The sequence below is a fragment of the Lissotriton vulgaris genome, chromosome 9, assembly GCF_964263255.1.
Source record: "Lissotriton vulgaris chromosome 9, aLisVul1.2, whole genome shotgun sequence".
Lineage (NCBI taxonomy): Eukaryota > Metazoa > Chordata > Amphibia > Caudata > Salamandridae > Lissotriton > Lissotriton vulgaris.
This window is the reverse complement of record NC_141697.1, coordinates 698,881,314-698,895,010: the sequence shown is the minus strand read 5'-3', so window position 1 is coordinate 698,895,010 and position 13,697 is coordinate 698,881,314. Positions and strand designations below refer to the sequence as shown.

At 45.4% G+C, this 13,697-nt stretch overlaps 1 protein-coding gene across 10 annotated transcripts in view; it reads right to left on the bottom strand.

Annotated features, from left to right (window-relative positions):
• Window positions 1-13,697, bottom strand: part of CLASRP (CLK4 associating serine/arginine rich protein) — an 893,416-nt gene that overhangs the window by 579,709 nt on the left and 300,010 nt on the right. For all 10 annotated transcript variants that reach the window (XM_086938423.1, XM_086938429.1, XM_086938425.1 and 7 more), the window contains one exon: window positions 970-1,066. In XM_086938423.1, coding sequence (XP_086794549.1) covers window positions 970-1,066 — 97 coding nt within the window. The remainder of the gene's footprint in view (window positions 1-969; window positions 1,067-13,697) is intronic.

Below are 13,697 nucleotides of genomic sequence, written 5' to 3'. Positions count from 1 at the left end.
CTTGCCGCATAGCACCGGGTATTTTGTTGACAGGTCCTCCACCATTGATCAAGAAACAGGGGTCAGGTACACAGGAGCCGCAGTAGTTCGGGCCCAACAGCATGAGTCCTCTGATTCCCTAGACATTGTACAGCAGATTGCATTACCTCCACATTAATCAGCCCAAGCAGCCAAGTTAGTGGCCCAATGGCCCGCGTTGAGGATCGAGGACTTTGTTTTTAAAGATGCGCGTCGAAAGGGAAACGCGATCAAGACAATAACGTCGAGTGGAGAGGGATTGCGCGTCGAATGGAGATTCGTAACCGATATCGATCAGGAGTGCAGCAAGTCACATCCGAACCCGATGACGGAAAAAAACAATCTGGAGATGGAGTCAATGCCCATGCTCACTATTGTCCTAAGGAGGGGTCACCTACCTCGTGACTACAAAAGACTTTCTACAAGACAAAACAAAGTGCAAACATCCAAACCCAACACCAGACGGCAATCTATGAACAAGTATACGATCTACATCTCATATGCCTCGAACATAAACATACCACTAAGTGTTGCCTAACAGGGAATGTAGAATGAAAACATGATTCTGATAAAAAAAAATATGTTGCAGTCTCGGACGAGCGCATAGATGCACTACTTTTTAGGATTTGCAAAACCCCCTTTTTAAAGTGCTAATTGTGAACCAAAATCATCTTTACGCAGAGAAGTTTTTTAACTAGGTTTGTGTTGCAATTTCTCACAAGCAACTCGTTAGGAGGTACAGCAGGACACAAGACTCAAAAACAGTTCAGACGGAATGAACAGTCAGCCCAAGATATTTACAATTACAAGTTACAAAGACCTGGTTGTGTACTACATTGAAAGATTCCAATATCTAAGTAAAACAAATTAAGAGCCCACACATTTTAGTCAATAGTTAAACATTCTTTGAGTCCAAAGACAATATGTAGATTAAAGGCCTAGCACTCTCACCTGACAAAATCTCCTTCAGCCATTCCATATGTAGTTGCCTGTTTATTTAAATCGGACACCTGCTCCTCAGTTATATCATCCACATCCACTTCTACATCTAAAAAAGCAAACAGTTCAATAATAAATACAGCGCTAATAGCACGGTTAGCAATGCAACAGTGATAATTAGTGGGAAAACTTTGTACTTTAATTTGTGATTTTGCAAGTGCACACATACCCGTTTGGTGTGCTGGCCAGAAGATAGAACAATACGCTGATGGATGACATAACAGAGGAAAACCCAAGGCCCCAGTGCTAGTGCCATTTCCCTAAAAATAAGGTACAACGGTCAGTTTGTATCACAATTGGAACACACTTTGGCACCCCTGTAAGTCCCTAGTAAGTGATGAATAAGTCAGTTACCTTCAGTTACGTCGTATCTGGTAGAGACGATATCTAGCCATAGATTTCTTACCTTTGAATTTCCCAAGGTATCAAACTGGATCCGGAAGAAATTTCGTGAGCAGTACCCCTGCGCGGAGATAGGTGGCATCAATCGGCTGCCCATGGTGTTGTCCCAATCGGAAGTGACATCTGTGTCACCTATATAAGCGCCACATTGGCACGCTGACGTCAGTTACTTTTCACAACTTTCCACTCCAGAAGCGTGGAGCCATGAAGTGCAGAGACACTGGTGTGTCCAAACTAGGGCCTTGAAAGGGATCATCTCTGACCCTAGAACTCTCACAGAACGGGGGAAGATGGGTGGGCAGGTAAGGAATCTGAGGCTAAAAATTGTCTCTACCAGTCAAAGCACTACTGAAGGTAAGAAACTTATTTACCTGATAGAGACTTCTAGTCATAGATTCCTAACGTACAACTTACTTACCTTCGGTAAAAGTGTATCGGGTAGAGACAATTCTAGCCGCAGATTCCTTAACGTAGAATTATCCCCAGGTGTGAGACTGGATCCGGAAAACTTTTTGCCACAGCATCCCTGCGGGGGGGGGGGGTTGCGGCACCACATGACGCCGCTCTGACGTCGTCTATGTTCGTGAAGTCAGCAAGGATACATAAGTCCCACCCCTTCGCGCCTACGTCAGTTTTCTTCGGAGAACTTTTCCGCGCACAACGTGGAGCCATCACAAACAAACCTGAGAGAATACTGAAACAGTGTGCGAAAACCAGAGCTAAACAGAAGGGAAAGAAACAAAAGGTGAGGAACAGCACCATCCAGAATAGTACCAAGTACTAAGGCACCAAAGACATGGTAGGACTACAGTTTGAAAAAACCGGGCACAGCTACTGGAAAGCAATACTGCCAACTAATACAAGAGCCTCCGCATGTGAAAAATACACATCAGACCAAGAAGTCTGCAGCCACCGCACGGAACAGAAAAGGGCACCAAGGTCAGAACAGAGAGCAACAACCATTCAACCTCAGACAACATCAACAGGGAGAAAGTCTCCTGAAAAGCTACGGGTCGAACCCAATCAAGGTATCTCAACCCCAAGGACTACCAATAGTCAGAAGTGAAAGCAACAAAGGAAGAAGAGCACGAGCGAACCCCACACTGGAGCCCAGCATGCAGGGGCGCAGAAGTACCCATGAATTTATCAACCAAGCACCAAAGGGAAAGAATGGGGCAACAACAAGGCGAGCAATCCCCTGTGGAGGGAGTAAGAATAAGTCCTTCAATTAATACGTCAAAATGAACTTCCCCCGTCAGTGCTTAATAACCGGATAACTTCGCCCTGGAATGAAAGCCCCGCCATCAGTACCTGTCAACGAGGCGGACATTCCAGACAGCTGAAAAAACCGAAAGGGCACAAATGAAAGAAAGGAAAACAGATTCAGGGCTTTATGGGTCACAAAGGGCTTCAGAAGACTGCAGCACGTCACTCCGTTCCCTGGATTAGAGGAGACAAGGGTGAGATCAGTGAGTGGAAGCCGTGATTGAAAAGGGCTGCCGGGCTGCCAGAAGCAGACTTGAAAGAGATATTCAAAGGGCTCAATTATTTGAAGGCTCACACATGTACTGTAATGTTATATTCACTAGAACTCTGCATTTTTCTCTCACAAAAGCAAATTATGGGAGGTTTTAGCCGCATTTAGATCAATAATGGTAGTTTCCTTGCGAAGAATCCCCTCTACCTGCGGGAGCAAGGGTTTCTTATCTCCTTCGGGCGTGGAAGTGCTGTATTGTTTTGGCCAGTCTGCAGGGTTGTTAGTCTCTGCAGATGGTAAGAGGAGACAACCATAACGTGTAAACAGGGATTCAAAAGTCTGAGCGTGCCAGGGTTTTGAAACGCGACTCATGGGAGAGGCAAGAAATGTCTTATTTGAAACTAATTGACGACATTTCAAAAGCGAGTAAAGGCCCAGCTATGGCCACGTTGCCATGGAAATACCCCAAACTGTTTCTGGAAACAACTTAGAAACGAGGGAGGAAAGCCGCTGCTCGACCACCATCTGTTTACAATTAATGCGAGCGCGAAACGCGGGCGCGATAATTGAAAACCGATGCCGTTGCTGCTCGCAAGCCGTGGGTGGATACAAAGGTGGGACATGCACCTGCCTTAGTCCAATTGCGTGCCGTCTTTTTATAAAGATGCATGCAAAGCCCAATAGCGTGTGAGCTGTCGCCATGACAGAAGGCCTTCGCCTAGAGCAGCACATGTGCGCTGCACTCTAGGCGAGACCTAAAAAGGGGATTGTAATCTTCCAAAAAGCTACCACTCAATCGCACTTCTGGAAGTGAAGGGGAAGATTTTTGCTAAATATTTGTTAAAACATTTAGCTGCCTTGACGGATGCAGCTCAGTCTTTACCAATTAAACAATCAGGATTTGGTAAGCATGCTTCACAAAAAGACAATATTGTGTGTCTGTATACGCTGAGTGAGAAGTATGTGAAATCTCGAAAAAGGAAAATGCTACTTACCAGCATGCATCTGTTCTTGGCTTGTAGAGCTGCAGATTTCTACACTTTGCATTAGATCGCCACCTGGTGTTGGGCTCGGATGATTGCATGTTGTTGTCGTCATGGAAGAAGTCTTTTGTAGTCACGAGATAGGTGACTCCTCCCTTGGACGATAGTGCGCATAGGCATCGGCTCCATCCTTAGATTGTTTTTTCCCAAGATGGGAAATGATTGAGTTAGTAGAAATAAAGAAGGGATGTCCATGTGTATATCTAATTAAGATGAAACTGGAACAGATACAGGTCCCGGGGAGGCGGAAGGGCGTGTAGAAATCTGCAGCTCTACATGCCAAGAACAGATTCATATTGGTAAGTAGCATTTTGCGTTCGAGGCATATGAGCCGCAGATTCTACACCTTGCATCGATTGTGCAGCAGTGTCTCCCCTAGCGGTGGTCACCTGTTTTCATTGCAGTATTTTAAAAGAGAGTTTTTAGGACAGCTTGGCCTACTGCAGTTTGCTGCTTTGCTTGCACATCAACACAGTAGTGCTTAGTGAAGGTGTGTGTTGTAGACCATGTGGCTGACTTGCAGATGTATTCTAGGGGAATGTTCCCTAAAAGCCATGGAGGCTCCTAGTTTGCGTTTGGAATGCGCTCTAGGAGGAACTGTTAATGTACGTTTTGCTTTTTGGTAGCATATTTGTATACATTTTACAATCCACCTTGCAATTTCAGCTTTAGAGATGGCTTCGCCCCTATGTGGTGGAGAGAAAGCTACAAACAGTTGCCTTGCGAAAGGATTTGGTCCAGTCTGGGTTTTGGAAAAACACAGGTAACTAAAAATTGGTTTAAATGAAACGGAGTAATGACTTTTGGAAGGAATTTAGGATTTGTTTTGAGAACCACTTTATTACGGTGTAATTGTAAAAATGGTTCTTGTATAGTGAAAGCTTGAATCTCACTAACTCTTCTAAGGGAGGTAATGGTTACTAAAAAAGCTGTTTTCCATGTGAGGAATTGCAGCTCACATCTGTGTAGAGGTTCAAAAGGTGGTCCCATGAGCCTTGTAAGAACAATGTTTAGGTTCCACACTGGAGAAGGTGGTAACCTGGGAGGAATGATTCTTTTTAATCCTTCCATAAATGCTTTAATAGCAGGCACTCTAAATAAAGACAGATGTTGTCTATTTTGTAAATATGCTGCAATTGCTGCTAGATGTAGGCGTAAAGATGAATATGCCAAGTTACATCTTTGTAAATGTAGAAGGTAGCAAGGAATATGCTACTTACCAGTATGCATCTGTTCTTGGCATGTAGGGCCGCTGACATTCATTTCTTGTGCATAGATCGCCGCCTAGTATTGGGTCCGGATGATTGCACTTGTTGTCTTGGAAGAGTCGTCGAAGTATCACAAGATAGGCGACTCCTCCCCTGGACTACAGTGCGCATGGGCATCCTCTCCATCCTCAGATTGTTTTTCGCCATTGTGGCAGAGATGGAGATAGTAAAGTAAGAGATGGCCATGCCAGAGAGAATGCTGCAGCTGCTACAGGCACCGGGGAGCAGGGCGGGCGATATGAATGTCAGCAGCCCTACATGCCAAGAACAGATGCATACTGGTAAGTAGCATATTCCGGTCGAGACATGTGGGCTGCTGAATTCATATGTTGTGCATAGACTGTATAGCAGTATCTCCTCTAGCGGCGGCTACCTGTGCCAGCTGCAGCAGTTTGAAAAAGAGTTTTGAGGACAGCTGGCCTACAGCAGCTTGCTGTTTTGTTTGCACATCTACACAGTAGTGTTTTGTGAAAGTGTGTATGGTGGTCCATGTGGCTGCCTTACAGATATCTTCAAGAGGAATATTTCCTACCTTCGGGGGGTCTCCATATCTGGGTAAAGGTATCACTGAATTGGGATATCACTGTTCACAATACCAACTCTGAAGATATTTTACATCTATCCTTTAAAGGACCCTTGAATGGCAATAGAGTAGAGCTGTTCAATGTATATGCTAGAGGATCCCCGGGGGCTAAAAATTCTGCCACAATAGCATCATTAGAACTGGCCTTATCAAACATAGCCCCTCGATCGAATATAATTGTGGGAGGTGACTTGAACTGCACGTATGAACCCTTAAGTGAGGAAGATCTACTGGGGTCTAACGAACAAGATCTGAAACATTCTATTCCAGTATTGACATTAAGACCAATTAAGAGATGGTCAGCTAGGGCATTACAAATTAATGCTCTAACATTGGAATATAACCTTCGTGCACTAAACGGTAGAACACCCTCGGATCCAGATGGGGCCATGACCTTTAACAGACTAAATGGCCCTTCGCGTATCGACTACATCCTCCTGGACACAAAACTATGGGGGAATGTGGTCGATATGGAGGTTAAGCAGACGCCGGAGAGCGACCATAACCCTCTCTGCATGGAAATTAAATGGGACTGCAAGAGGAAGTCAAGTGACTTACTGCTCACCAAAGAAGTAGTTCCAACAAACTCCAACCGCAGGCTAAAATGGGATAAGGTGGCTTGCCAAGAGAACATCCTGACTAGTATAGGCAATTTGATTAAATCAAAAAGTGCGGAATTAACAACGCTCCTTATTGTGCAGGACGAAGGAGTTGTAACAGATTTAAGTGGAATCTACGGGGAATTAATATTAAATATAAGCTCATATTTTAAGGTTAAAGCTACCAGAGGTCACAAAAGTAAACCAGTTAAAAGTGGCAATCTATGGATACAGCTAACTGTAGAGAAAAGAGAAAGGCTATATCATTGGCTCTCCAGAAAAAAGATCCCATAGCAGTAAGGATGGCCAGAAAAGATTATAATAGAACCATCGATTTAGCAAAACGTGTCTGGGAGTAAGACCACTGGCAGAAACTCAAAAGAGCGGCCTATGAAAAGGACTCTACGCTATTTTGGGACCTAATAAATAAACTTAACAGAAGGGGAATAGAGCCCGTCCCAAATCATATAACTGAACAGCAATGGTATTCCCACTTTTTACATCTCTATTGCTGCGAGGCTGACACAGAGCAGACATTAGACGAAGAATCAGTATTAGAACCTGAGCATATATGCCTTAACGCAGTAGATCCTTTTATATTAACAGAGGTCCAAATGGCCATTAAAAATATAGCGCCTGGGAAGGCTGCTGGCCCGGATGGCCTGCCAGGTGATCTACTCCTACATGAACCCACCTTATGGGCTAATTTCATCCTTCTTTTGATGAACCTTCTTGTCCAGGGCCACCCAGTCCCTGAGTCATGGAAAGGGGCAGAAGTGGTTACAATATATAAGAAGGGGGCCAAAGAGGACCCTGCCAACTACAGACCTATAAGTCTGATCGATGTAATTCAGAAGGTGGTTGGCAGGGTCCTCATCTCTAGAATGGTGTCCTGGCTAGAGGAGGGAAATATCTTAACACACTTACAAGCAGGGTTTAGACAGAAGGTGGGAACGATGGACCAGGTTTTCAGATTTGCTGCAACATACTGGAAAACCATGTCCATCGGAAAGGCTCACTATATCTGGCCTTTATAGATCTCAAAACCGCCTTCGACCTTGTGCCCCGTCCCAAATTATGGGAAGTGCTCCGGGATATGGGTCTCCCACAATATCTCCTGGACCTGATAAAAAGACTACATGAGGGCACCTGCGCAAGAATTAGATGGGGAGGATACCAGTGAACAGGGGGGTCCGCCAGGGTTGTGCGATGGCCCCGACTCTGTTCTCTCTCTTTATAAATGGGGTGGCAGACCATTTGAGAGAGGTCCCAGCCGATGCCCCAGTCCTGGCGGGAGAAAAACCACCGACCCTCCTCTTCGCGGATGACACCCTCCTGATGTCCAAAACCCCCTCTGGCCTTCAGAAACTTCTAGATAGGTTCCACCTGTTCTGCGAAGAACGAGGCTTAACCATCAACACAACCAAAACCAAACTGATGGTACTATCCCAGACAAAAAAACCTAGAAAGATCAATGTCACCCTCAACGGAACCAAGCTTGAGGAGGTGGATGCTTTTGACTACCTGGGAGTAAGGGTCAACCAAAGAATGAAATGGGACAGCCATGTGGCCAAAATGCTTTTAAATCTCAAAAGAGTGTCAGGGGCTATCTCAAGAGATCATCGAGCCTCCTACAGCAGACCCATTGCCCCCGCTTTAGAAGTTTACGATGGGAAGGCACTGGCCGCCGCAGTATATGGGTCTGAATTATGGGGTTTTGACAAGACTGCAGACCTAGTAAAAGCAGAGAACAAGTTTTTAAGAGATCTAGTTGGCCTCTCACTGCCTACCCCTTTAAAACCACTCCTACAAGATATGGGGCGGCGATCCATCAAAGACCAAGTCTACCTTCGCCCATTGTTGTACTGGGTGCGTTTAAGAAGGACACCAGAGTTGGCAAGCTATGCTGCAGTTCTTGATGAACTAAATAAGTTGAATGGATGAAAGAAAATTGCATGGCTGAACAAACTGAAGGAGTTGGTTAACAATCTAGGGCTGAGTGAAGTTTAGCTATCCCAGTCTCCTCCCCCGAAAGAAACGGTTAAGTAATCTACTGGGACTGGGTGCAAGACAAGGATCTAAAAGACACTAGGTGGGGCACTTTAACCGACCAGTTCCTAGAACATATACCGGAGAAGAAGCTGGAACGCTTTTTAGACTTTATTAAAACACCTAGAGATAGAACTCTCTATCTAAAATTGAGGTATGGGACACTTCCGCTGAACGAATTTACCAAATGCTGGAAATCTTCCGTGTCCCACCAAGCTTCTTGCCCAGGATGTACCAATCCCACCGAGTCCCTAGCACACTTCCTGTTTGCTTGCAGCGCCTATAGGGGAGCCAGAAAGAAATGGATGAAACCTGTATGCAGGGAACTAGGAGTGAGGCATTGCATGACGGCCCTTCGGATTTTGAGAACGGACACAACTTCTATGATGGTCATTTGTAGATTAGCAAAGTACTTGGGAAGAGCCTGGCAGATTCGCTCAAAACTTATCCAGTTGAAAATGAGCTAGTAAACAAAGATTAATTAATCTGGTTGATTATGGAAATACTAACACTGCACTTGATGTCCTATGGTCTTTTTAGCTGTATATATTCACTTTGTATTTTAACATTTTTATAAATGAAACTGTATCTACTTTTATGATAAAAAATGTTATCGAACAAAGTATTACAAACAAACATATTTCCTAGGAAAGCCATGGATGCCCCCATTTTCCTAGTGGAGTGTGCTCTTGGGGGGACGGTTAAAGTGCGTTTTGCCTTTTGATAGCATATTTGAATGCATTTAACTATCTATCTGGCTATTCCGGATTTTGAAATTGGATTCCCCTTGTGTTGTGGTGCAAAGGCAACAAACAGTTGCGTTATTTTCCTAAAGGATTTAGTTCTGTCCACATAGTAAAGTAGAGCTCTCTTTACGTCTAGTGTGTGCAGGGCTCTCTCAGCTATTGACTGTGGATTTTGAAAGAACACTGGCAGTTCTATTGATTGGTTGATATGGAAATTGGATACAACCTTAGGCATGAATTTAGGGTTTGTTCTAAGAACCACCCTGTTGGCATGTACCTGCATGAAAGGTTCTTGAATAGTAAGCGCTTGTAACGCACGCACTCACTCTTCTGATTGAGGTGATGGCTACTAAGAATGCAACTTTCCACATTAGGAATTGTAGTTCGCATGAATGTAAAGGTTCGAAAGGAGGGCCCATGAGTCTGGTAAGCACTATATTACGATTCCAGACTGGGGAAGGGGGGTGCCTAGGAGGAATCACCCTAATTAAACCCTCCATGAAGGCTTTGATTGCTGGTATTCTAAACAGTGAAAGGTGTTGCCTGTTTTGAAGGTATGCTGCTATGGCAGCGAGGTGTAGCCGTATTGAAGAGTATGCTAAGTTACATCTTTGTAGGTGCAGCAGGTAACATATAATGTTTTGTATTGAAGCATCTAAGGGGTTGATTTGGTTATTGGTGCAGTAAATAACAAATCGTTTCCATTTAGCTGCATAGCAGGCTCGTGTGGTTGGTCTTCTTGCCTCCCTAATGATATTCATGCAATCTGGGGGCAAGTTAAGGTATCCAAACTCAGACTTCAGGAGCCAGATCGCTAGGTTCATTTGATTGGGATCTGGGTGTCTGATTTCTCCATGGTTCTGAGTTAGAAGATGAGGTGCAAGGTGCAGCCTTTAATGGGGAACTACTGAGAGTTCCAGGAACGTCGTGTACCATGGTTGTCTCGCCCATGTGGGAGCAACTAGGATTAGTGTGAGGGAGTGTTGCCGTAGTTTGCGTGCCACCAGCGGGATCAGTGGTGCTGGGGGAAAAGCGTACGCAAATCTGCCTGACCAGTTCATCCATATTGCATTGCCCTATGACAATGGATGTGGCAACTTGGCGGCAAAGTATTGGCATTTCGAGTTTTCTTTTGTGGCGAACAGGTCTATTTCTGGGTGACCCCACTCCTCGAAGAATGGCTGAAGGACCTGAGGGTGAATCTCCCATTCGTGTAATTGCTGGCTGTGCCTGCTGAGCAGGTCGGCAACTTGATTGTCCTTCCCTGGAAGGTGTTCAGCTAGGAGAAAAATGTTTTTGGGAATCGCCCACTTCCAGATGCTTTGTGCCAGATGGGACAGCTGTGGAGAGTGCGTTCCTCCCTGTTTCTGGATATAGTACATCGCGGTCATGTTGTCTGTCCGGATCAACACCGTCTTGCTGTACAAGTATTTCTGAAATGCTTTTAGGGCTAGGAATATCGCTAGCAACTCTAGTTGGTTGATATGCAGCCTTTTCTGTTTGTTTGTCCAGAGCCCCTGTACTGTGCATTTAAGGATATGGGCTCCCCAGCCTGTCAATGATGCGTCCGCTGTTAGTACTAGTTGTGGAACCGGCTCTTGGAACAGTCGCCCCTTGGAAAGGTTTTGTGTGTTCCACCACTGCAGAGAGTTGTGAGAGAGACTGTCTACCAACACTAGGTCTTTTAGTTGTCCTTGAGCCTGGTTCCATTGCCGTGCTAGGCATTCTTGCAATGGGCGCATCTGAAGTCTGGCATGGGGGACAATGAATATGCAGGAGGCCATCATGCCTCTGAGTTGCATGAAGACTTGAGCTGGCAAAGAGTGTTTTGGTAAGAATTTGCGAAGGAGTATCTGCATACTGGCTATCCTTGCTGAGTTTGGATATGCCTTTGCCACTGAGGTGTTTATGGTGGCTCCCAGGTACTGCTGTATGTGGGACTGTTGCAGATGTGATTTTGTGTAGTTGATTGAGAATCCTAAGCTGTGTAGCAGCTGGATTGTTTGCGACGTGTGTGCTGCACATTGTTGGTACGATTTTGCTTGTATTAGCAAATCGTCCAGGCAAGGGTACACATGGACGTGCTGCCTCCTGAGATGTGCTGCCACTGTTGCTAAGCATTTTGTAAACACTCTTGGAGCCGTGGTAACTCCGAAGGGCAACACTTTGAATTGGTAGTGTTGACCTTCTATTGTGAACCTGAGGTATTTTCTGTGGGCTGGATGGATGGGTATGTGGAAATACGCATCTTTGAGGTCCAGTGTTGCTAGGAAATCCCCCTGTTGTAGCAACGGGAGCACTTGTTGTAATGTTATCATATTAAAGTGCTCCGACAGTATGTATTGTTTCTGGGGTCTGAGGTCCAATATTGGTCTGAGAGAGCCGTCCTTCTTGGGACGAAGGAAATATAGGGAGTATACTCCTGTCCCTTGCTGTTGGAAAGGGACTTGCTCTATGGCCCCCTTTTCTAGCATGCAGTTCACCTCTTGTTGTAACAGGGTGATGTGTTCTCTGGACATTGGACGATGTCTGGGTGGTATGTTTGGTGGTGTAGAAGTCAGTTCTAGGCAGTAGCCAGACTGGATAATTTCTCTCGCCCACCTGTCTGTGGTAATTGGATTCAAGACAGGTAGGAACTGTTGGAGTCTGCCTCCGACCGGTGTTAAGTGGTCTGGAGGTAGTGTAATAGAGTCACTGTTTTGAGGCAGTGGAGGCTCTGGTGTTATTGCCTCCATGTCCTCTTCCCTTGGTATTGTTACCTCTGTAGCCTCCTCTGGTTGTGTTTTTGGTAAAGGAACTTTGTGTGTTACCTTTATATGAGGCCGTTGTTTGTGAGGTAAGTCCTCGTGTATTCACCCTGTACGAGGAGCGACAAAAGGAGCCCCTATGTTGCTGAAATTGTAATGCCCCCATTGATTTTGCCATCTGTGTCCTTTTTCAATTTATCTAAAATGGTGTCGACAGCAGGGCCAAATAGAAAATCCTGATTAACAGGCTGGTTAAGGATAGTGGACTGCACCTCATTTTTAAAGCCAGAAATACGCAGCCATGCATGTCTGCGGAGTAGAACGCTAGTGTTGATTGACCTAGCTGCAGTGTCTGCTGCGTCAAGCGCGCATTTGATGGAGGCGTTTGTTATGAATTTTCCCTCCTGTATGAGATCTTGGGCTTGTGCTTTGAAAGGCTCAGGTAGGTGTTGCATTAGGGTCTCTAGCTGGTCGTAATGTGCCCTGTCGTAACGAGCCAGTAGGGCTTGTGTATTAGCGATCCTCCACGAGTTGGAGGCTTGTGCTGCTACTCTTTTCCCTGATGCCTCTAGTATTTTTGACTCTTTGTCTGGGGGAGGTGCCTCCCCAGTGGTTTGGGAGTTGGCTCTTTTACGTGTATTGGCCACTACCAGGGAATCAAGTGGTAACTGTCCTTTGATGTAAGTAGGGTCCGTAGGAGCTGCCCTATACCTTCTTTCTATTCTGGCGTTGATTACCCTTGCCCTGGCTGTATCCTTAAATATGTCAGGTGCATGTTTCAGAACTCTCTTTAACATGGGAAGTGTTTTGACACTTTTTTCTGATGTAGGGAAAGTGTCAAACAAGAAGTCTTCCTCAACAGGGTCGTTATGCATATCCACGTTGTGGAACTGTGCAGCCCTGTCTATGAGTTGATTAAAAACTACGGTGTCATCAGTAGGTGACGGCTTAGTAGGATAAGAGGACATGTCAGGGATGGGATGGGTGTTGTAAGGGTCAGTTGGCTCTTCCCATGGTTCCTCTTGTTGGTCAGGGTCCTGTGGGAAGTCATATTGAGGCTGTGGCTCATCCCCTGTGTTACCTTCGTCGTCCCCGTGATGAGAAGGAGAATAAGGAGTGTATGGATTAAAAGGAGTAGTAGGCATGATAGGTTGAAAAGGAATGAAGTATCTAGAAGGAGAAGTCTTAAAGTCCTTTTTCTTCAGTGGAATAGGGGACTGAGGTTCAATGTCCAAAGGCCTCTTTTTCCTATGCAGGATGGTAACTTTAACAGTCTCTGGGTTAATATAAATTTTTGCATGGTCGTCAGAGGGATCTGGGTGGAAGAGTTCTTCCTCAACAGTCCTGGATTGAGTGTTCGACTTTGGTTTATCGATGACTTTTGGTTTAGCAGCCGAATTTTTCGGGGACTTTTTTCGGGTCTACCGTGACTTTTGGGTCGACGCGTTTTTTGTGCTCTGTAGGCTTCTTTGGAGGAGTGCCCTCTTCCGAATCGATGTTCTTGTTCGGATCGACTGGAGACTTCGTTTTTTTTGGATGAGTGTCCTTTCCAGAGTTGATTGTCTTTTTTGGATCGACTGGTGTCGTCGGAGTCGGTGTCTACGGGCCGATAGGTCGTTCTGGCTTCGACGTGGGCTTAGGTAAGGCGCCTTTTGCCGGGTCGACGGATTTTGGTGCCAAAGGCTTGTTTGGGTCGGCGACCGTTTTTGGTTCGGCGCCCATTGGTTGAGTGGCCTTGTTCGGTTCGACAACCACTTTTGGCTCGG